This window comes from Penicillium verrucosum (genome assembly GCF_028828655.1).
Source record: "Penicillium verrucosum strain IBT 35672 chromosome Unknown utg000001l_segment0_segment0, whole genome shotgun sequence".
In the NCBI taxonomy this organism is placed as follows: domain Eukaryota; kingdom Fungi; phylum Ascomycota; class Eurotiomycetes; order Eurotiales; family Aspergillaceae; genus Penicillium; species Penicillium verrucosum.
This window is the reverse complement of record NW_026643210.1, coordinates 9,819,952-9,842,684: the sequence shown is the minus strand read 5'-3', so window position 1 is coordinate 9,842,684 and position 22,733 is coordinate 9,819,952. Positions and strand designations below refer to the sequence as shown.

Here is a 22,733-nt window from a genome sequence, read left to right as displayed (position 1 = left end):
TAGCATCTAAACCTGAAAATGTCGATAGTAATGCCGATAGTAATGTCAAAAACTACTTTCCAATAGCAACGAACAACCGATCACCAATATCTCCAATGCCAGGGACAATCATGCCCTTCTCATCAACACCCTTATCAATACCACCAACCCAAACCTCAACCTCACTCCAAGTCCCCGCAGCACGCTTGACCCCCTCTTCCGAAGCAAGCAAGCTAAGCATAATAACCTTCTTGACACCCCAATCACGGAGCAATTGGATCGCTGCCTCGGCCGTGGCACCAGTAGCGATAACTGGGTCTAGCAGCACAGCCAGGCTTGCAGCTGCGGTGTTGGTAGTTGGGTTCAAGGAGGCGGGTGAGGCCTGCGACAGCTCCGACCGGTGGAAGGGGAGATTGTTGTAATATTCTACTGGTTGAAGAGAGACCTTTTCGCGGAATAGGCCCAGGTGGTAGACTGGGACTGGGGTTGGGAGGAGGTCGTTTAGGGCTGGGGTTGTGTAAGCGGGGCTTGGGTTAGGAGTGGGGGGATAAGGCTAAGGAGTGGGGAGGAAGAGAGGGAGATAGTGATCGAAGGAGATAAGCTGTACATGCAAAATGGAATTGTATCTGGAGTGTTTTGGATTGGATATGGAAATGCGAATTAGGGAATTAGGGAATAAAAGAGTAATAGGGTAATATGGTAACATTGCAGGAAATAATATGGGTTACAGTTGCAGTGTTGGTTTGAGGGGGTTATGTGGAATATTGAATCACTCACCATCAACCATTCCTAGGCCAGATCGGAGGATTGGCACTAAAGCTAGGTCTGCTGGGTCAATGCCCTGGGTTTCATACTCGATTCCGAGGGGGGTGGTGTCCTGGTAATGAGTGTTAGGAGATTCAATGCTTAGTGTTTGATGGATGTTCAGTCTTGGAGATCTATTTACCGTTCCTGTTTTCACTACCTTCAACCCCGAGAAGGCTTGCACGCCGAGGATGTTGGCAAGGTCATGAACCAAGCCTCTTGTCTCACGTGGGGTTGTGGAAGATGAGCGGATTAGGGAGAGCTTGGCTTGGAGGCAGGGGTGGGAGGAGACATGGACATTTGATGGGAGAGACATGGTGAAGTGTGTAGAGGATGTTATGAAGAGGAGAGGAAGAAGAAGAAGAAGAAGAAGAAGAAGAGGAGAAGCAAAGCAAAGTACATAACCAGTCAGTTGTTATCTCTCCTTCCCCTCATATACAAACTGGGCGCTAACCTTATCGGACTCCACCTGATCTCCGGTTTCTTGGCAGAGACTTTTCCTTTTTTTTATTCTCTCATTTTATCCCTTGAACGGCCAATGCCTTCAACTATCGAGGAAGACAACCCCTCAAAATACACTTACCCTTTAAGAGACTCCCAACAAGCAACCCCAAATGAATCATGGCCAAGTTCGGGTGATCACGCAGTATCCGCACCACCTGTACCACCTGCATCTATTGCACCGCCAGTCTCTAAACACGCAACGCACATCTACACCGTCTCCTATTTAATCTTCTTTTCGCTCCTGGGCACACTAGCTCGCCTAGGTTTACAGGCACTGACATTTTACACAGGTGCCCCCGTTGTAACAGGGGTACTATGGGCGAATGTAGGCGGAAGCCTGATAATGGGCTTTCTGAGCGAAGACCAGAAGTTATTCCGCGAAGAGTGGGGTAAAAAACCAACCAAAGAACCAAGGACAGACGAAGTCGAAGACGACGCCAAAACCAAGAATAAGAAACACTTGGCTGCGAAGAAAACCATCCCATTGTATATTGGTCTGACGACCGGGTTCTGCGGTTGCTTCACTTCTTTCTCGTCCTTTATGCGGGATGTCTTCCTCGCTCTGGCAAATGCACTCCCCGATCCGTCACTGCCTACCGGATCCCACCATGCCCCTCGTAATGGCGGGTATAGCTTCATGGCGTTGGTCGCCGTGATTCTACTTACCGTGTCACTGAGCCTGTCGGCGCTTATCGCCGGCGCGCATCTTGCCCTGGCTCTAGCACGCGTAACGCCCACCGTGCCCTTCGCATTCACCCGACGTGTTCTCGACCGTGTTGTCGTCGTGCTTGCCTGGGGATGCTGGCTCGGAGCCGTGTTCCTGGCCATCTGGCCGCCAGACCGACATAATGGCCCGGATGTGTGGCGCGGCCGGGCGGTGTTCGCTCTTGTCTTTGCGCCGCTTGGCTGTCTTCTTCGGTTCTATGCCTCGCTGCATCTGAATAGTAGGATTCCGACCTTCCCGCTCGGCACGTTTGCTGTTAATATCTTTGGGACCATCATCGAGGGTCTTTGCTATGACTTGCAGCATGTTAGTGGTCTTGGAGCGGTGGTTCCTGCTGCTATGACGGGTTGCCAGGTGCTGCAGGGTGTTATGGATGGATTCTGCGGAAGCACGACTACTATCAGTACTTGGGTTGCTGAGTTGAAGGGACTGGCTCATCGGCGCCATGCGTATTTGTATGGAAGCGCCAGTGTGCTCGTCGCGCTTGGGTTTTTGGTTGTTATCATGGGCTCATTGTTGTGGACCCGTGGGTTTGCTGAGCCTGTATGTGGATAGATAGCCGGTGGTGTATGATATAATGTATAATATAGCCAAAAGCATTCAAAATGATAACTACATGAGAAGGACTGGAGTAGCCGATCGACATGAACAATCCTATGGACAATATCAAAAATTATATCAACATTACCTCCAAGCACCAACGCCAACCCAACGCCATAATTCCATCCTTACCCTTCATCCTATACAACAAAACCTATAGCATCATAAGCCAACTCTACTCCCGACTAGGCGCAGGCCCAATCTCAACAGGCAGACCAATCCCACCAAACCTCCCCGCCGGACTCGCCGACCGAAACCCATCAACCCGCAAAGGACTCCGATCCAGACTCCTCCCTCCCCCCAGCGCCATCCCGACAATACCTGAACCGACAGCTCTAGACCCATCCTCGCCACTCCCAAGCAGACCAACAGAGTCAGCAGAGCTCAGCGGCGTAGACCGACTAAACGGACTCCTGATGTGCGATGTGATCATGCACCCCTTCCTAGCCGTGTACATCTCCATGCCGTGGACGGGCAGCTCGACGCGATTCTCGGGCATGCCGATGCGGTCGAACATTTTTTCTTGCGCGTTGCTGGGACTCGGGCTTCGGCCTGCTGTTACGGAGGTTGTTGTTCCCAGGGGTGGTTGTGGTTGTGGTTGTGGTTGGGTTGGGGTTTTGCGGATGGATTTGCGGCGGGCGAGGTCTTGCGCGGCTAGGCGGGTTTGGTATACTGGGGTTGAGTTGTTAGGGGAATCATGTAGGTTTTGTCATGACTTTTTTTATGTTGAACTGGAGTTGAAGGTTCATGTATGTTGATTGTAATGATCGTAGACAGGCTTGTAGGTCGTTGTATTGATATAGAGATAGAGATATCAGGAGGTGGGGGATAGGTGGATCACTCACCACGCCAGAGAGCAACGTATGTGCCTATAACCACTATGCAGAGAGAAAAGAAGCCGAACATCAGCCCTAGCTCGTGGCGGAGCGAGGGCATCGGTACGTAGGGTGGGTATTCGTCTGAAGCCATGGTAAGGGTTGGGTTTGTAGTATTGTTTGTATTTGGAGTGGAGTGTGGATATACCCACTCCTATGAACATGAAAGATGTCTCTTTTTAATGATATCTCGAAGATGGAGCTCAAAAAGTGGAAATCGACGAAACTGTCAATGTGGAACTGGTTCTCGAGTAACAAAGAAAGCCATTCCTGAGTCCGAGTGCCATGAAAGAGGCGCAGGACTAACGAAAATCAAGTCTGAAAGAAAAGCAATAAAACCAATAAAAGTCAGCGCATAGTCGGTTCGTATTGACCATATCTATATATACTAATTAGGTAAAAGCCATGTACTCCGTACACACAGGAGAATCTGCGGAAACAAAAAGGTATCATGTACAACATGCATACAACATGCAACTCTATACTCCCAACAGTACCCAGTACATATAGTAGTACATTGGCATGTTGGGGAATGCAATAGAAAAAAAAAGGGAGCTCAAATATCCGATCCCACGCCAGAACACAAGGCCATGGATGCAAAAAAAATAAAATAAACAAAATGGGTAAAAATCCGCTGCAAAAGACCGTAAGAAAATGAAGAAGATAAAGGGTCGCAGAAGTATGTCGAGCGGAGTAAAAGATAAACAAAGTTCGAGCGATGCCCGGCGTTTCACGTGTCGTAGAGAAAAACAAGTAGGTCGAGGCGCGGAAAAGAAAAAGGTATATGTACCGAGACTCGAAAGTCGAAAGAATCTCAAGGTATGGTTTCGTTTCAAAGCGATGCAAGTCAACAATCACCCGAGCATCACAGCCGCCAGAGCAGTAAAGGTCAACCCGATAGCCATGCCAATCCACGGAGTCTGACCGAGGGAACCCTCACTGCGCGCCTGGAGGACATAGCGAGCAGCGAGCAAGCGCATCTCATCAGACGGCAGATCGCGATCCGTGAATGGAGCGAACTGTTCCTGCGGAGCGAGTTCTGGTAATGAGACGGCTGGTGAGTTGTGCGCGAGATCTGAGCAGAGGCTGGCGCATCCGGCTGGTTGTTGTGAGTCGCCGAGGACGGCGGCCGGGGCGAGGAAGGCCAGGAAGGTGGAAGGTTTCATTGTGAAGAGATTATAGGTGTATAGTATTGTATAGTATTGGAATAAGACTGGCGCGCAAATGCTTTGCGTTTTTGCCTATTGAGGAACAAGCAACGCCAAGGTGGTTGGTGCGGGTCGTGGGGGACGAGGGTCTAGAGTTGGCAAGGCAACAGTGCTGCAGATGGAGGTGGAGAAGAGGTTGGGTAATGGCGATATTACTGTGAATCTCTTCACGAATATTATAAGTTATGAGGGTTGTCTCAGAACATGCCACTTAAGTTCGAGTGGGTTGTTGTGTTGGATTGTCGCAGTCAGGCAACCGGGGGGAATAGGGGGCTAAACACGGGGGGGGTGGATGTTTTCCGATGTTTCGCCTTTTCTCTCTCTCTCTCTCTCTCTCAATTGTCAGAATCCAACTCACTCTTAGTCGTAGAGGAGGATTGAAAGAGAAAAAAGAAGAAGAAAAAAAAGCCCCAAAAGAACGAAACAAAACCCAGTGGGGAGGGAAAGAGGGAGATTAAGGGAACTGGAAAATCAAGATGAAGCCAGTCAAGGCGAGGGATTGGATTGGCCGAGCCGCTCTTTGGGTTCTTTTGGCTCTCTTTGGCTCTGAGACCCTGCCGTCCATGGGTGGGGCCCTGTCCCTGAATTATGTGGGTTCTGATTGGTTACCCAGATTTCCCTGTTTGAGGTTATCCAGTGTTTATTTATTGGCTGTTAGGGTGATAATCTCATATTCTATATTCCATAGTATGTATATATATATATATATATATACAATACTCCGTAGTTCATACTTAAATACAATAAAATCACTTTCCATTTCAAGTTCTAATTATAGCTCTAAGACATTTCGAGGCTTAACGGACAGCGCCACAAATGATCGTCAACGCAGATGCAAAATTTGAGCGAATAGACGACCACGCCCCCCGCAGCTAAGATGACGACGCGCATACAATATATACGTACTCCATATAGACCATACCAAAATCAAGGTATTTTGAACCCTTGTCCTTGGCATCGACCAGATCAAACGATACAACAGGACCATCGATATCTTTTTTTTTTTTTTTCAATGGGTCGAGTCACGAGGACGCGCTGCCTTGCATTGGTAGCAATACAGTCGATCAACCTTGATATCCGCTCTAATGCGCACCTGGGCTATTGTTCATGCTGCTCCAACGCAAAATACCCCCGGCCTCAAAAACGAGCCGGTGAGATCAAAATTCCCAGGTTCAGGGGTCCGAAATGTGCTCTTCGGTTTTGCAGTGCGCGCAAGTATGTGCAGTATTGTGTGTAGGCGTATCTGTTAATGTAGCTTCTCCGTCCCGCAGAGAGACCGGGGACTGCGACGACTGCGACTTTTTAGACTGACTGGCCTGAAGGTTTTTCAGCCTGACCTGCTCTCGCGATCTGCGAACCGCAAGGCGAATATCGCTGGGTAGGGAATCGGTTTGCATTAAACAATCCGCACAGGCGCGGCAGTAATATCCAGATTGGGTGTTCTTCGACTCAACGAGTCGGCGCTTGCTGCTGGGGACGGTGATCTCACCGCAGTGAACACATGGGCTTTTCAAGACTCGAGGATTGATTTGCAAGCGGGTCGCTCGGAGCTTTCTGAGCGCTGCGATTTGGACGGCGCTTGGCAACGAGTCTGTTTGAAGCAGGGACCGCGTGCATGGCTGGCAGTAGTAACCTGCCGCAGGATTCTGGGGCTCGACGAGCCTGCGTTTGCTGCTAGAGATGGTTTTGTCGCCGCAGTGCATGCAGGGGTATTCGCCGCGGCTCTGTTTCATCTGCTTGGGAGAGTTGGGATCACTGGAGGGACTGGAGGAACTGGAAGGGTGGTGAGGCGTGGGTTGTCCCTTTGTAGCGTCCGACGCATTACGTTTTGAGGCAGAATTATAACCCCTACTCCGTGTGCTTTTGCGGTACTGGAAAGCTGCAAGATCTAGCTCGGTTGGGAGCTTGCCGTGATGATTGAAATGCCGAACGCATGTCCGGCAGTGAAAGCCAGCCGAAGGGTTACTCGCATCGACGAATTTTCGGCTACTTCTCGGAGCAGTAATCGTGCCGCAGTGCCTGCATGGACTTGTCCTGCTTGCCTCTCCGCTTGACCTGACTAGTTTTCGCCGATTAATCGCTGCAAGCTGCTCTTCATTTGGCAGATTACCATGGGCGCGGATGTTCCGAACACAAGCTTTGCAGTGCCAGCCGCTGGAATGGTTGCCAGGATCGACGTGCCTTCTAGCCCTGGGGACAGTTTTCCCACCGCAGTGCTCGCAGAGCTCTGGCTCTTTAGCCGCAGAAGTCTCATAACGGCATTGCTGAGTCCATGACCCCTTGCCAGAGTCATAGAGAGTGTGTGCAGGTCTCAAGAGATCACCGAGTAAGCCCCGTAGCGAAAACGAAGGTTTGTTGGTATGGTGTGGACTTGTCGCAGACCAGCGATGTATGCAATGGGTGTCGCGTGATCGAGAAAAGAATCTTAGGTGTTGTGTTATGGTATGTCTTGTTGGCGGTCCATTGCGGAAGAATTGCGAATAGGATAGGTTGCATTGATACCCGAGAGGACGCAACGACATGGCGAAGGTTCGTGTAGCACCGGACGCACTCGATTTGGTCTATGCAGGCATTGTAGAGGGAAGTCGCGTAGTTGAATTGGGCCAGCTTATGGCTTGTACTCGACCATAATTGCTCTTGGGCATGGAGGATGTAATAGTGATCAAATGTTCTGAATTCGACACGCGCAAACAAAGTTCGTAGCTTGGCCGGCCGGGGCAGATGACTAGGTCTTGGCAGTTTTGATGCCTTAATTGTCAGGCCTATATAAAAATTACTAAGCTGGATGACTGCCCCAAAGCAAGAAATAGAACATGCAATACTTTGAGTATCAAAGTGAGACTAAAGAGAAAACAAGGGGAGAGAGGAGAACAGGTGTACTGAAGTCCTGCACAAACAAACAGAGTCACATGACTATTTGTTCGTCTCTTTGATATGCACTAGGTATATAATCTATCAAACTCCAATCTAACTAGTTACTGAAGTTTTAATCATTGCAAAGTTAATCATAACAAAAAGGGATTGCTGTAATAAGTTCGCTTGAATTTCTTTCCTCTCATCATAAGGTCACTTGGGTATAGGATTCAAAGCATCTCATCCCAGTTCGGTGTGACTGTAAACTTGCCAGACAATTGGCCCATAGACCAAACATGTTTTGGCGTATCTTCCTCGGGCTCGGGTGGCACCTTTGACAAGATGACAGCTTCCTGGACGAAACCAACCGGTGCTCCACGATCCAATTCCATACTGATTCCACCCCAGTCTAGGGTCACACGGCCTGACTGGTGCACGTTCAATTTACCGACACGGCCTGTGGGCAGAGACCATGGTTGGCCGGCTGTGATGACGCTGTTTTCTTTTGATTCGGTTGGTTGGATGTTATCAACAATCTCCACGTCATCACCTGCTTCGCGCTTGATCTCATTCTGGGGAGGTGCGGCTGCGGACGCGGCTGCGGCTGCAGCTTGAGGTTGGTTGTCTTGGGCAGAACCAGCGACTCGGAGGTAGGGTGTCATCGGCGGGAATTGCATGAGGAACATTTGGCCATGCAGAGGGTTGTCTTCTTCCTGTTCTTCTTCCTTCTCTTTGCTCGCTTGGTCACCTTCCTGTCCTTCCGCTGTGGCGGGTTTATCTTCGGCAGCTCCTTCGGTGGTTTCTGCTTCTGTGGTGGCTTTCTTTGACTCCTTGGGAACAAGAAGATCCCTGATAATAGACAAATCTTCCATATGTCGGTCATGTTCGTCAATTTCCTCTTTGGTGTGAAGTAGGCTGCGTGGGTCTGGGATCTCGGGCTCAGGCGTGGGTTGAGTCGACCGCAGTTCTGTCGTGCTCCTCTTTGTCGGGCTCATACTCTGGGCTGAGCGCACACGAACGTTATGCTCCGGGAGTAAGTCGTCGTCATCGGCGTGTGGAATAGCATCCGGCATAGTCACGTCGTCGTCTTGGGGTTCGGGTTTGACCTTGGTAGGCGTACGGTTGACATCCTTCACAGCTTTCTCCTTCTCAGCCTTTTTACGGAGATCAGCGGTTCTGCTTGTGCTGGATTCCATGTTGACACTGATAACTCTTTCCTCGTGTTCATGTCGCTCAAGACGGACAGGACGAAGTCCACGTTCGCCGCTCGACCTGCTGGCTTGTTTGCCCTTGAAATCCTTCGGTGTATCCCAGTCCTCCTCGTCGCTATCGAGATTGATATGATCGATGCTGACACGGAGTGCATTCTCTTCGTCGTCTGAAGAGTCATATGCGCGCCCGCGGTTGCCCCCAGTGAGACCAGATCGATTGTATCCTGAACCTGCACCGCCTGAACCTCCTCCATAACCACCACCTCCGCCTCCGCCTCCGCCGCCATAACCACCACGGCCTCGCTTGCCTCCTCGCCCACCAAATCCACTCATGCCCATAGCCATTGGTCCACCACGGCCACGGAACCCACCACGACGAGCAGTACCACCACGGCCACGCTGAATAGCAGCAGCCTCCTTCAGACGCTCATTGTGTCGTTCTTTTTCAAGCCTCTCAATCTCATCTCGCTCCTGCTTACTGCGACGCCCAACGGCCTTCGGTTTGTGTTTCAGGACTGGTTTGGCCGGCTCGCCACCAAGTGCCGACGGCGGCCGACTGCTGGGCGCAATACTGCCGGAAGGTGTGCGTTTGTTCAGTGATTGTAGCCGTTGCACTGAAGCTCGACTCGCAGGACCGGGCGCACCGGTTGCCGTGGGAGCATTTTGCGCAGTGCCCCCGCCAGCGGGAGTGGGAGTAGTCGTGTCAGTTCGGGCACCGCGATTGGCGGCTCCTCCACGGGCGCTTCCACGAGGGGCAGCTTTGGGAGGCATTGTCGTCGTTTTTCAGACAAGTCGCTGAATGCGGCTTGCTGGGCGGTGGGAGAAAAGTTCGTGTAGAGGAGCCGGTTTGCGCACCGCGTTACATGCAGACTCAGCGTTGGGATCACTGTGTTATGCTCCCAGCAACAGATGAAAATGCGACTGGGAATAAACAAAGTCTCCTTTCGTAAAAGAAATGCGAGCGTTTTGAGGTTCGAGAAAGTTGAGCTCTTCAAAAAAGTTGCGGGGCCAATCACACCGCCCTTGTCATGTGACTCATCCCACTGGATGTCGATCGCTAATCGACATTGTACTCTCTGGCTAACTATGTAGACTACGATGATTTGATTAAATGGAATATTGGAAGATTCAAGTGCACAATATAAAGTTGAAAACCCTGCATTGACTCCCTGACTACCCAGAAGATGAAATGAGGCAAGATTGGCACATCATCTACAACTTGTCACGCTTTGATCTCGCCCTCCCTCGGAAATATATATAATACTTCCGCTACTAGTCAACCGTACGTCACACACATGAGACCGACATAGACAATGATAAATAACCCAGTAGCATTGATTCCGAATGAGCGAGTGATGTGACAAGAAGCATATAGCCCGCAGAAACACTAAGACGCCGAAGGGACACAACAACAGATCAACCGTTTGGCAGTGTGTAATGGAGGGAGCATGGCTTGTAACCAGAGAAGGGAATGTGGAGTGAGAATGGCAAATGATGGTAGTATGCTAGTATAAGGACTGTTCTCTGGCGCTGGCCAGAAGATGGCGAAAGGAGAGATGGGGAGGGCAGATGAGATTGGCCCATAGTGAGGATGGTAAGATGAATGAGAGATCCCATGGTCACAAAGAAGATCGGAAGTGCGAAACAGATCAGCGCTTAGAGATCGCGAGACGCAACCTGCAGCCCCACTAGCGTTTCCGCTTCTTATTCTTGTCTGCTATAGACGAAGAGATAGGAGGGGTCGCAGGCGCTAATGAAAACTCCTCCTCGTCTTCATCCATCTCTTCCCCGTTCTTTTTCACGGGGACACCCATATGGCGACCGTAACGCCCTTTGCGGCCATTGCCCTCATCCTCACTGAGACATCCGTCAATTCCAATTCCTGCATCCTTGCAACGTCCACAGGGGCGCTGACGGTCACATCCCTTCTTGCTCTTGCGGCACCGCTGGCAGCGAGGCTTGGTAGAAAGGTCTTCCTCATCCGCACCGAGCTGGTGCTGGAAGTTGACCGAGCCACCCGACACCTTTCGTGAAGACGCCGGGCTGAGAGGTGGAACAGGCGCAGCTGACTTCTCAGATGATTTACGAGGAGCTGGCATAGCAATCTTGCTTTTGTTCTGCTTAGGCGCAGGCTTCTGGCTGCGAACCTTGAAAGATGTGGGGCGGCTCTTCGGCTTCTTTGCCTTGGGTGCAAACTCCTTGTAAAGGATATCCTCCTCAGCTTCACTTTTGATGCCATCATCTGCACCATCCGAGCTGTGGTCGCTGCTATCGGCGCTGGGAAGGATGTCATCCAAGCCCTTGAGGTGACGCTTGATGGTTCCCGGCGGCAGCATTGGGCTTGAGTCCAACCTCTGGCGACGAGCTGGCAAATCATTCTCGTCCTCGCTAAAGTCTTCCCCATCGCTGGTAGCACCGGTGGACGAGGCGGCATCAGCGGCACCACTGAAGGCATCGTCCAATGTCGAGGCAGAGGTGCGTCCATGAGAGAAATTGGATGCATCGCCCAAACGTATCAATTGCATCGCCACATCCTCATCGGAGATGCAGCTTGCAATAGTGGGGTCAGGTGTAGGCAATACACCTGGACCACTCACTCGGCTAGCCGAGTTGCTATAGGCTCCCGTGTCGCGCATGCGATTTCCATGGTCCGGAACCACGGGAGTCGCATAAATTGTATTACGCCCCGACTGCACACCATATTCGCTGTGACCATAGCTTTGCGGCGATGGAAGCGCATGCTGATAACTATATGGGCGTTGCGGTGGGCGTGCGAAAGGCGACCCAGCGCCTTCCTGACCAATCGATCGACGTTGGGGAGAGATGGAGGAGGTGGAGGTAGTCAGGGGCACTTGGGGAGGAACAAACAGAGGGAGCTCCTAATGGGGACAGACTGATTAGTGACAAGCCTTCAATAAAAGAAAAGTCCTCTTGCATGAGTCACTCACAGAGCTATCGAACTTGGGTCGTTTGCGACGACCATCTTGCAGTATATTCTCCATGCTAATATCAGAGCTAGCAAAGAGCTCATTGCGAGCCCGGCGAGCATAAGCGCTCTCGGTATCGCTATAGTCATCATCATCGTCATGGAAACCTCCATGGATGCTCGAGGCCCGGCTTTTGTGGCCCGCGCGGGAGGAAGGCTTGTGCTGAGAAGCGCTGCGAAGACTCCGGCTCGACGGAGAGGTGCTGCGCTTTCTCGCAAGCCGAGAGGCTGGCCGTGATGGTTGATCCAACACTGGCGCTGTTCCATCTAGCATCTGGAAAGGCTCTGCCAGACTAGGCCGCTTGCGAGGCTCGACATTGTAACCGTTATAGAAGTGATCCCCATACGGTTGAATGGGAATGACTCGTACGTATACAGTCCTATTGTTCTTGAGATTCTCGTACCTTGCGATGAGGGTGGTCCCATGTTCATCCTCGAAGCTGACCCCGCTGGCAGTACCGTCATATATTCCATAGAAATTTTTGACCGTTGTGACGATCGAATCCGTGGTATCATGAGGATAGATTTGCACGCGCATCGGAATACGAGCTCGGACTTTGGAGTTCTCATCGAGAAGCAACTCAAAGGCGATATTCTTGGGTGCTGGGCCTTTAAGCGACAGGTCTCGACCTACAGCGGCAGAGTCTGCCAGACCCGCCTGCTCGACCAGGCCAGAGAGCCCTTCACGCTGAACCGCTTGCATATCAAAGTTTTCCAAATTGAGGAATACTCCACTGCTATACCAAAGACTGCATCAACCCACTGCTTGTGTGCCGTAGAGGGCGGGAATGTGATCCATGGCAAGACACAGAGGAAGGGCAGGTGTAGAGGGAAGAATCCATCAAACCTACCACAATTGTTGAATTCGGAATATCAGGCTGGTGGATGAACCACCCCCGGGTCTTGATTTATAGAAACCGTCGAAGCAAAACCTTCGATGGAGGTAGGAGGGGAATCTGCAGTCGCAAAGAGCCGGAAGCGACTCGAAGGGTAAAACGTGGGCAATCTGAAGGAAAACGGACCACAGAGGTTAACACAATGTGGTTCGAAGTGCTCGAATATACAATAAGGATGGGGTTTGTCTTTGAAAGATGATGGATGAATGTATTGCTAACCGAGTCCGGCCGACCTTGGGAGCGGGCTTTGGGGGAAGCAAGCGAGATGACCCGGAAATGAATGGAGAGACTTGAACACACCTAATTCAACTCAAACAGAGGTCTCCAGTATCGCAGATATCTGGATTGTCCAAGACAGGGCGAAGGGTCGAAGGATGGGTTCGGTCGAGGTCGAGAGGGGATTGTCGATTCTACAAAGCGCTGAGGCTATGTCAGCGGTGGCATCTCCAGGATTGAAATGGGGGTCAGGGGAGTAAAAAGTGGGATTGAACAAGAGTAGAGACACATACCCAATACTATTGACAGCGCTGATGGTGATCTGTTCGAGGGGTTGTTGGATGGAAAGAAGAAGGTTGAGGTGGGTGCGTACGATGGTTTCACCTAAAGCGAGAAAACGGCCTACCTGGGTCGGTGACATGGCGATTTGCGCTTCCGGCGCCCATCGCAGCAGCCATCACATTCCATGGCATTAATGAATCTATATAAAATCTTCATTTGATTTGGAACTATTCTATGCATCGAAAAAAATAACTATGTGTGAAACCGTCCTAATGCTATATCTTTTCGCAAAGGCGCAAAAAGCTGTCGCAAGCCGGATGCCATTGCGCCGAGTGACGGAGTACTTTGTCTAACCCTCCTTCTTGCATATGATGTACGAAATTGAGAATATAACCCGATCTTTGAATCTTTAGGGATGAAGTGTAAGCGAATGTGGGCTACCTAAGACTGTTGGGGGGTGGAGGATGCAGCGCTTCACACAAAGCAGGTAACTAGCTTTTAGGTACCTCTGTCGCTACAGGTATCTAGGGTATCGAGGACCAAGGGCGCAAATTGGGATAAAGAAATAGCGCCCAATAGATTTATGGGCTTGCAGCTAGTTTCCTAGCTTGACCACGTAGCAACCCATACCCTTCTTTTTCGGTCTATTGTGGAGGTGTGCGCTTGGACGGAATTGACATTGTCCAGTCGTTTCCCAACCAGCACCCTTGTCGCATTACTCATTTGCTATGCGGATTGGAAAATACTATATATCGCGACACTTATGGTGTGGTCAATTACCAAAATTGCTGGGGTACGGTGATTGATAGATGTTTTGTTGATCCGCCTCTAGGACCCTGCCTGGATATTTATACTCAGCCGAAAAGGATATCACCGAAAGAAATCAAGTCATTTCAATTCCCAAAATAACCCCTTTCATAATATCGCATGACTCTACGGAGTTGTCTCGCATGATCTGCAACTTGGATTTACCCCTCCTCGGACCTACGTAAGAAGGTTAAAAAGGGAATCCCGCATCGGCGTTACAGAGCATTCCTCGCTCCTTGGAACTTGGCTACAGAAGGGGAGATCGGAATATACCAAATCCGTGTTTCCACAGTTCTATTGATTTCTTAAGAAAATAGCCGATGAAAAGGGGGGCAACATTTCTCCTTGGTGGAGTCAGGCGGTGATGCTGAGTGAGAGAGAGACTGGGCGCAAAAGGTCCTTTGGATATATGAATTGACGATGAAGATCATCGGATCCGAGAACGTGGGTATTTGTCTACAACACCATATATAATTTACTCCGAAACTACCCATTTCTTCTGATTTTGAAGCCCCGCATCACCTGGCAAGACAGAAAAGGCCGACGACCGTTCGCAATGATAGGAGTGGGTTTCGGTTGATCACAAAGCTGCCAAACAGGAACCGCTTGATTCCGGGTGTCCCACCTCTTGTGACGGCGGTGTGGCTCTCACGTGGTCTCGTGTAGATAGCGCGTCCGATCTAGATCATGGTATAAAAGGGCGATTGCACTCGCAAATATAAATGTTTTTGAGATATGATTGTCGGAAACGATGTATTATTGGTGAATATAGTTGTAGATAAATTTTCTTGCTTTTTTATTAAATCTGGGATGTTTATTAATGAAAAATGATGTTCAATGGACGTCGAAGGAGACGCGCCGATAAGGTTAATGACGTCAAATATACAACAAACAATGCAATTGTATACAAACAGAACAAACATTTAACCCTGTATCAACGACCCGAGTCCCGACTTCGGGAAGTTCCAAACTTCATTTGACAAGTAAATGCATTACATAGTTACTCTCCCTACAAGAAAACAATGTATAAAACCAAAGCCCTAGAACTGAACAAGGCTACAAGACTCGAAGCTACTTAGACGCGTCATGTTCTGTCTTATAGATCTACTTGGGTTGATAGACCTACTCCGAATCTTCAACTGGAATGCCTCGAAATCGGGCTCAAATAAACCCAGATATTTCTCCCGAGGTTCCTTCATACAGTGTAAATAAATTTTAATAAATTTTGAGCCTACTACATAGGTAGAAAGACGAGGTAGGAATATACCTAGGTACATATATACTACATACGTACAACATAACTAGTTAGGGCAGTGGCGGTTTGCACAATAGGAAGGCGTGCTCGACCGTAGCTTCCTTCCCATTGAGGAATAGCGTACATTGTCAACAAGGAATATCTTCAGGAACAAGGGACAACAAAATCTCCCTTCGTCGCGGTATCACTTCAGTACTCATTCGTTCCTTTTTGTTTACCCAGTTCTCTGAAGTTACGTTTTCGCCTAGACAACAAACGTTCGAAAGTGACGTTGATTGACGTTGATTGACGAACACGAACTGGGATACATCGAGAAGGAGCGGGTCTGAAACGCTGTTTATTTTGCTTGGGTCGACCAATCACGCAGGGCAACTCAGCGTCCCAACTGAGCAAAAAGTAAACAACACCTCTTTTCCAACTTCGAAGATTAGACCGCGCACCGTCTTGCAACTTCGTTATTCGTAATAATGGATGCAAAGGTATGTCTATTTATCTCTTTCCTTTCGTTTTCCCCATTCTGTGATTCATTCGCGCGTTGATCGCGTTAATCGCGTTGATCGTGTTAAAAGCAAACGTTGCGTTCGATATCAATATCATGTATTTATCCACTCTTGCTTTCGAAGTTGCTTTATCCTTAACCTTGGAGGTATTGGTACTAACTGAGATTATAGCCACAGCGCTTCCGAGCCGTTGGGGACGAGAATGTTCCACCTTCATCGCTGAATCAACACCACAAGGTCATCCATCAACGGAACAAGTCCAGCCCTGCCCTGAGTATGATGGCCCAAAACAATGCTGGTCGACGCGCCTTTGTCGACGTCAGCAACACCAAGGACATGAACCGGGCTGGCCGGGATGACTCGGGTGTTAATGGAAAGCCTGCCCTAGCTGAGGTCAAGGCTTCTGGGCTGTCCCAGCCAGCCCAGCGCCGCATGACCTTGTCAGGAACGAGGGGCCTTGTTGAAAACGTTGCCACAGCAAAACCTATGAACCCCGCCGGCAAAGCCCAACCGGCATACAAATCGAAGCGAAACAACGCCATATACAAAGACCAACTGCACACTGTCCCAGAGAAACCCCCATCCAAGGAAACCAACACAGATACGGAGGCCACCAAGGCCAACCACAAGGGAGCGGAGAAAGGGCACCACTCGAATAATATTGTGGCGGAACCTTCGCATGGGCTGAATGTGGATATCGCCAGCCTCGTGGAGTCTGATGCCACTGTATCGGAGACCGAAGATCTCAAAGAGCACGCACATGTCGAGGAAGCCGTGCCAACGGTATCAGAGCCCGAGGAATGGGATGGGGATGACACCGAGCACCATGTTGCACCCATCTACTCGTCTCGTGTGGATAACACCGATGGAACCACCGTCATTTATCCATACATGACTAGTGTGACTACTCGTGAGATGTTCCGGGCGAAAGAAATTGTGGAAAGGGAACGAACGCAGGAAGAGATCGACGAGGAGCTGTTGGATCCGACCATGGTTGCGGAGTACGGCGACGAGATCTTCCTTCATTTAAGGAAGAAAGAGGTGTGTTTTTACTCCTACAATGGCTAATAACCAGTTTGAACTAACCAAATCTGTAGATCCAGATGCTTCCGGTCGCCGACTATATGGCCCGTCAAAGTGAACTCCAGTGGTCGATGCGTTCGGTTCTGATGGACTGGCTTGTTCAAGTTCACCAGCGCTTCAATTTGCTCCCTGAGACTCTATTTCTCACCGTCAACTACATCGACCGTTTCTTGTCGTACAAGGTGGTTTCTATGGGCAAGTTGCAGCTTGTTGGTGCGACCGCGATTTTCATCGCTGCAAAGTTCGAGGAGATCACAGCCCCTTCTGTGCAAGAGATCGTTTATATGGTTGACAGTGGATATTCTGTCGACGAGATTCTGAAGGCAGAACGATTCATGCTCACCATTCTCGACTTTGACCTTGGATGGCCTGGTCCTATGAGCTTCCTTCGCCGCACTAGCAAGGCTGATGAATATGATCTTGAAACTCGTACGGTTGCCAAGTACTTCCTGGAGCTGGCTATTATGGATGAGCGCTTTGTCTGCACTCCCCCCAGCTTTATTGCCGCCGGTGCCCATTGCCTGTCTCGTATGCTGCTTAACAAGGGCAGCTGGGTATGTCCGCCTCTTCATTTACTCTGTTACCACACTGCTAACATTCAGCAATAGACACCGGCACACGCTCTTTACAGTGGTTACTTGTATTCCCAGTTGATTCCGGTGCTGAGCACCCTGATGGACTGCTGTGAGAACCCTCGCCGTCACCATTCCGCCGTCTTTGCAAAGTATTCGGATCGTCGCTACAAGCGTGCTTCAATGTTTGTTGAAGCAGAGCTTGCCGCGGACTTCGTTTTGCCCAAGGCCTCGGATCTAAATGATCCAGATCGCTTGGACGGCTATGCAAACTTCTAATCCCTTTCCCTTTCCTCGAATTAATACCCCGGTGGTTTGCAGATACCATGCAAAGCTGGCTTTCATGATTGCTGGTACTCACCACCATCCACGATCTCTAAACTTATTTCTCGTTTTTCTTTCCGTCAACATGGGCGTTCTTTTTTTTTTTTTTTTTTCTTTCCTTCTTCTTTCGGAGTGAACTGGCGAATGGGTTGGTTCCCCTTATGCATGGCGTTTTGCACATTATTTCAGTCTTTTCACCACCTTCATTCTGTCATTTGATTTCCTGATTTTCTTCCCAGCTCTACTGGGCTGACGACGAGATGACTTGACGTCACCATTTTCCGAACATGAGAGTAAATGATCGGAAGGCGTTGACGATGATCTGTTTCTCGCCGGGCGTTCTAAGTGCCTTTTCTTTTCTTTTCTGTTTTCTGGGGAAAACAGCTTAGTGGTGGTAGCTGGGTTAACCGTTGATACACTCTCTATCTACACAAGTCACCTGACTGGCTCTGTGCCACCCTGTATGTTGTACTGTAGTAGGTAATAGTCGAATATGACTTCATATCTTACAATCAACAACCAACGGAATAACAATCTAGGTAGTACAGATGAACGGATATCTTTCGTAAATCATTTCGATTATCTTCCCATCTAAGATGATGTATGTGCTGCATATCTTTTTTCAACCCGAAACCATGCCTATGCAGATCACTGATCAAGCCCATTAAACTCAATCAACTTCTTGACAGCCTCAATCACTCTATCACCAAGACTGCTGCCATCGGATACTACCGAAGGATTATCAAATCGCTCCGTGAGAGCCTCATCCAGCATGGTACGAAGCCGTGAAACAAGCACGCCGATCCGGGCCCAACCGCGTAGACGGAGCCAGCCGTCTACGACTAGTCCGCGACCCACAGTGTCAAGTTCTATAGAGCCGCAGAAAAGAAGGAGGGAGTATGCGTTGAAAGCTGTAAGGAAGGGGAAAAAAAAGCAATGTTAGAAGTTAATATTTCGAGGGATAGAAGAGAAGTAACTCACGGGTGAGATCGCGGATGAAGACCTTGCTGGTAGCCATCTTGGTAAAGTAACTGAGATACGCTGCGGAACTAGGGTAACCGGCCACAGAGAAGAGGATGGAACTGGGGTGAATGAAGACACGACCGTTCTCCTGATTGAAGTACTTGATAGTGCGAGCATCCGGATCCACCTCGACGGTGCCGGTAACGGAGCTGGCAAACTTTTTATCTGGGAATGAAATCTGCGCGACCTGCGGCTGGAAGGCTCCAGCAACAAGGGCGCGGATCAAGTTGCGGTTGGCTGCATTGCGGTTCCAGGCCGAAGCCGACGTGTCGGAATAATGGATTGGCAGGATGCCGGCGTCTTTGAGGGAGGTGATGAACTGCGCACGGTTCGAGGAGATATCGCGCAGCGTCTGATGGGAGAGGAAGTTGGCCACACACCATGATTGGGTGCCCCAGTAGCCGCCCTGGGCGCGGGTTCGCTCGGACCAGGCCTGGTATGCTGAGAGATCGGTGAGGAGATCACCGTCGCCGGCGCGGGAGAAGCTTGCTTTAGCTGCGTTTGCTTCGTCACGCTTCTCGCGTGGTGAGACGAAGGGGCTCTTGACTGTTAGCATGGCTGCGATTGTGAGGCAGGGTTCCATGCAGCCGAAGATGGAACCGTAGATCATGAGCTTGGCGCAGCGGAGGTCTGCGGGAATCATGGAGAGGTAGCATCCTAGGGCTGTGAGTCTGTCGTGGTCTAGAGCGCCTACACGATGCAGGAAGTTGAGTGCACCTTCGACAGCTATGCTTTCTGGTGGAGTGATGGTGTTGGCTAGGAAGGTGGCGACGTCCTCGATACCTTTCATGGATTTCACGGATAGACACAACTGCTCTAGGGGAACACGGCGGATTTCTGGGTCTGGTCGTGGGGCCATGTTTGATTCGGCTTTGCGGGTGTATAGCTTATAGCAGATACCTGCGCGGACACGGCCTGCTCGACCACGACGCTGTTTACAGGCGGCCTGTGATGCCCAAACCTCTTGGAGACGGACCATGTTGTCCTTGGGGTCATAGCTCGTTTCCTTGACTCGACCAGTGTCAATGACAGCAACAACATCCTCGATTGTGATTGAGGTTTCTGCGACGTTTGTAGCCGCAATGACCTTTCTCTTTCCTCTTGGTGCGCTCTGGAATACTCGTCGTTGTTCGGCCGGGAGTAAGGAGGCATGCAATGGCAGAGGATGCATGTCAGGAATCCTTTTGACTGCGTTCAGACACTTATCAATCTCTAAAGTACCAGGGAGGAAGATCAAGATGCCTCCTGGCTGGTTTCCTAGCTGAGCATCGATGTATTCAACAGTTGCTGCAATCAGATCGTAATTGATTCCCATACCCAAGCTCCGCAGGGCTTTTCCAAGTGTTCCTTCACCCCGAGGGAGTTCTTCCTCATCTTCATATTCCTCGGCAAGTTCTGGCGCAAATGATGTGTACCGAATAACGTCATCCAAGTAGTAGTCTTCGACAGGGAATGTTCGGCCGGGAATGTTCACCAGTCCAACAGATCTCTGACTGCCAAAGTATCTCATGAAGATGCCAGCATCGAGGGTGGCACTCATGAGAATAACTTTCAGGTCCTTGCGGTAATTTAGAACATCCCTCAGTAGCGCCAGTAAGAAGTCTGTATCCAGACTTCGCTCGTGGACTTCGTCGACCACCACGTGCGATACGTCTGCGAGGGAGCTTGCGACGTTGCCATCAGCATCGCCACCCGATTGGATCCGGCGCAGCAAGACACCGGTAGTCACGAAGGTAATCTTTGTTAAACCAGGCTTGGCTTTCGACTCGCCTCGGATCACATATCCGACTTCATCACCGACTACTGCGCATCGCTCATCACTAACTCTGTCGGCAAGACCCAGGGCCGAGATTCGTCGTGGTTGCGTGCAGATGATGTTGGCGGCGCCGCCCAGTCCTCGCTGGATCATGTCGTCCAGAACAAACTGTACGGATTGCGTACTTTTACCACTACCAGTCTCACCAGAGATGATAGTCACTTGGTTTGAGTTGATAGCGTGGATAATTTCATGTTGGATATTCCATGCAGGAAGTGCTTTTCTTTTCCGTGTCATCTCGACCTGCGGCACAGTATCTTGTTTGGCTTCCCAAGCATCTCGGATCGCCAAGCTTCGTTCCGAGTCGACCTTCCAGTCAATACCTCTGCGATTCTTTCGAGCCGAACGCACAGGAATTTGGTGAGTCTCAGGTGCCGACGAAGCAGTCACAGAGGAGATCTCTCGCAATTTACCCGGATTCTCCATGATACTCGGCAGGTTGACCTCCAGCCAGTCCATAATGTTGAAAATCATAGATTCACCCGTAAAGTTTTCCTCTGCATACTGTACTGCCCGACGGATCGCACTAAGGCGTATATAAGCTGGGACGCCTTTGGCCTGGATTGATATGACAGGAGGGGTGGTTGGATAGTGAGCGGTGGGCTTTTGGAAGCGGAAGATTGTGTTTGATGGAATGTCCGATGCCTCGCTATTGATCTCACAGACCTTGGCTGATATGCGGTGATAACGGTCACCGAAGATGGCCTCCAGCGTAGTCGCCTCTTCTGCCCAAGCCTCTTCGTCTTCGTCGGCCACCGATGGGGCCGAGAATTGAGTTCCATGGGCTAAAGTGCCTTGTAGTTGCTCAGCAGCCGCCAATTCGTCGCCATTCTTGCTGTCCAAGATTTGCGAGCACATATCAGCTGGATAGCCAACGGATGCTAGCCGTTTGATTTTACCCTCACGAGCGAGATCACCAGAACCAAGACTGACTCCAGCTGAATATCCTTCCGGTAGAGACCAGCGTGGGAGGTCATCATCAGGAACATAGATAAGAAGCCACTCCAAGACCTCTTCGCGGTCTTTGCATTCTGCTGTAGCTTCTTCCACATGGCTGCGACGGAACCCTAGACCGGTGAATTCATCTGCAATGGCTTTCTTTTGGGTTTCCGAGATCTTCACGCCATATGGGTTCCAAACTGTGTGTTGCCGCAAAAGGCCTTCGATATCTCGTCGAATTCGTGTGCCCATATCCACCTTGGGTGCTTGCGACCAGATACGTTTACTCCTGGCATCTCCATTCCCTAGCCCTAATTCCACATTTGAGGCCTTCTCTTTTGCCTGTGCTTTTTCACGATCTGATCGCTTCTTTGCCAAATCGGCGGCCGCACTCTCTCTTTCTTGCTTGGCTAGGAATGGATCTGCCTCGTACATCCAGCCCTTGCCTTCCCGAGTCTCTGCTGCTTTAATTTCTCCAAACTCCTCCTTCCACAATTTCTTATACGTTGGAGGCATCATCATATGAATATTGCGCATATTGCATACTCGGAATAAAGCAAACGCTGCACCGAAATGGCGCGCTTCGAGGGCTGTTGGCTGCCCAGCGAGGTGCCTATGGGAGGGAGGGAGCTTGATTGGTGGGATCACAATCAATTCCTTGGTCTTGGGATCTATCTTCTTCATCGTTACGGTTGACACAAAGCCGTCGGCGGTTTTAATCTGCAATTGTCGCACCTTATCAGCATCTGGCTTTGGTATATGTGTTTGTAGACATGTGACGAGTGCCACGGGGAGATTTGAATACCATGCTGTACTCGGGCTTTTCCCATTTTTGCTTCTGACAGTGCTCCGCCAGCATATTGACTGGTAGCTTCCCTGTCCACGATGCGCCGCCAATGACATCCTTCACGGAGGGTTTCTTGGGCTCCTCCGGCACTTGCTTTTTCACTTCGCCAGCTTTCTCTGCCACAGCTTTGGCTTGTTTCGTACCCGGCTTCGGGCCGCCCTTGCCATCGCCCTTCTTCTTAGGTGGCATTTTGTGTATGAGGAGTGTTTGCGCAAAAGATAACTTTTGGAGCTTCGGGCAAAAGAACGACCCGCACTAAACCCTTTTGGGGTGGCGGGGAGCATACGGAGGAGCGCAGGGACCACTGGGAGACTTAACTCCCAACACGCGCATGTCTTGTACTCTTACTCGGCCCACTGATGTGAGAATTGGATTTCGTTGCTCAAAGGAAATGCTACAGCTAATATCTACCGTGTGACCAACGAGTCA

At 50.2% G+C, this 22,733-nt stretch overlaps 9 protein-coding genes across 9 annotated transcripts; 2 read left to right on the top strand and 7 right to left on the bottom strand.

Moving 5' to 3' along the window:
• Positions 1 to 52: 52 nt before the first annotated feature.
• Positions 53 to 1,099, bottom strand: N7516_003583 (uracil phosphoribosyltransferase; the record flags this gene model as incomplete). The annotated part of the gene is made up of 3 exons (XM_057216303.1): positions 53 to 486; positions 757 to 856; positions 926 to 1,099. 3 exons carry the CDS (start codon positions 1,097 to 1,099, stop codon positions 53 to 55), a joined length of 708 nt encoding a protein of 235 aa, XP_057078186.1.
• A 222-nt stretch (positions 1,100 to 1,321) lies between these two features.
• On the top strand, positions 1,322 to 2,566 carry N7516_003582 (FluC/FEX family fluoride channel; the record flags this gene model as incomplete). Its single annotated transcript, XM_057216302.1, has 1 exon — positions 1,322 to 2,566. The coding sequence occupies one exon, from the start codon at positions 1,322 to 1,324 to the stop codon at positions 2,564 to 2,566; it is 1,245 nt and encodes a 414-aa protein (XP_057078185.1).
• Positions 2,567 to 2,786: 220 nt separating this feature from the next.
• N7516_003581 (uncharacterized protein) lies at positions 2,787 to 3,580 on the bottom strand (the record flags this gene model as incomplete). Its single annotated transcript, XM_057216301.1, has 2 exons — positions 2,787 to 3,283; positions 3,457 to 3,580. 2 exons carry the CDS (start codon positions 3,578 to 3,580, stop codon positions 2,787 to 2,789), a joined length of 621 nt encoding a protein of 206 aa, XP_057078184.1.
• A 760-nt stretch (positions 3,581 to 4,340) lies between these two features.
• N7516_003580 (uncharacterized protein) lies at positions 4,341 to 4,652 on the bottom strand (the record flags this gene model as incomplete). The annotated part of the gene is made up of 1 exon (XM_057216300.1): positions 4,341 to 4,652. One exon carries the CDS (start codon positions 4,650 to 4,652, stop codon positions 4,341 to 4,343), a length of 312 nt encoding a protein of 103 aa, XP_057078183.1.
• A 1,214-nt stretch (positions 4,653 to 5,866) lies between these two features.
• N7516_003579 (uncharacterized protein) lies at positions 5,867 to 7,216 on the bottom strand (the record flags this gene model as incomplete). The annotated part of the gene is made up of 1 exon (XM_057216299.1): positions 5,867 to 7,216. The coding sequence occupies one exon, from the start codon at positions 7,214 to 7,216 to the stop codon at positions 5,867 to 5,869; it is 1,350 nt and encodes a 449-aa protein (XP_057078182.1).
• A 561-nt stretch (positions 7,217 to 7,777) lies between these two features.
• Positions 7,778 to 9,529, bottom strand: N7516_003578 (putative DNA-directed RNA polymerase III RPC4; the record flags this gene model as incomplete). Its single annotated transcript, XM_057216298.1, has 1 exon — positions 7,778 to 9,529. The coding sequence occupies one exon, from the start codon at positions 9,527 to 9,529 to the stop codon at positions 7,778 to 7,780; it is 1,752 nt and encodes a 583-aa protein (XP_057078181.1).
• A 917-nt stretch (positions 9,530 to 10,446) lies between these two features.
• N7516_003577 (putative C6 finger domain protein) lies at positions 10,447 to 12,696 on the bottom strand (the record flags this gene model as incomplete). Its single annotated transcript, XM_057216297.1, has 3 exons — positions 10,447 to 11,637; positions 11,707 to 12,481; positions 12,596 to 12,696. Coding segments are annotated over 3 exons (2,067 nt in total), but the record flags the coding sequence as incomplete, so codon positions are not given.
• A 2,971-nt stretch (positions 12,697 to 15,667) lies between these two features.
• Positions 15,668 to 17,634, top strand: N7516_003576 (cyclin family protein; the record flags this gene model as incomplete). The annotated part of the gene is made up of 4 exons (XM_057216296.1): positions 15,668 to 15,679; positions 15,872 to 16,741; positions 16,798 to 17,337; positions 17,392 to 17,634. 4 exons carry the CDS (start codon positions 15,668 to 15,670, stop codon positions 17,632 to 17,634), a joined length of 1,665 nt encoding a protein of 554 aa, XP_057078179.1.
• A 693-nt stretch (positions 17,635 to 18,327) lies between these two features.
• On the bottom strand, positions 18,328 to 22,493 carry N7516_003575 (RNA helicase; the record flags this gene model as incomplete). Its single annotated transcript, XM_057216295.1, has 3 exons — positions 18,328 to 18,590; positions 18,661 to 22,177; positions 22,263 to 22,493. 3 exons carry the CDS (start codon positions 22,491 to 22,493, stop codon positions 18,328 to 18,330), a joined length of 4,011 nt encoding a protein of 1,336 aa, XP_057078178.1.
• Positions 22,494 to 22,733: the final 240 nt, after the last annotated feature.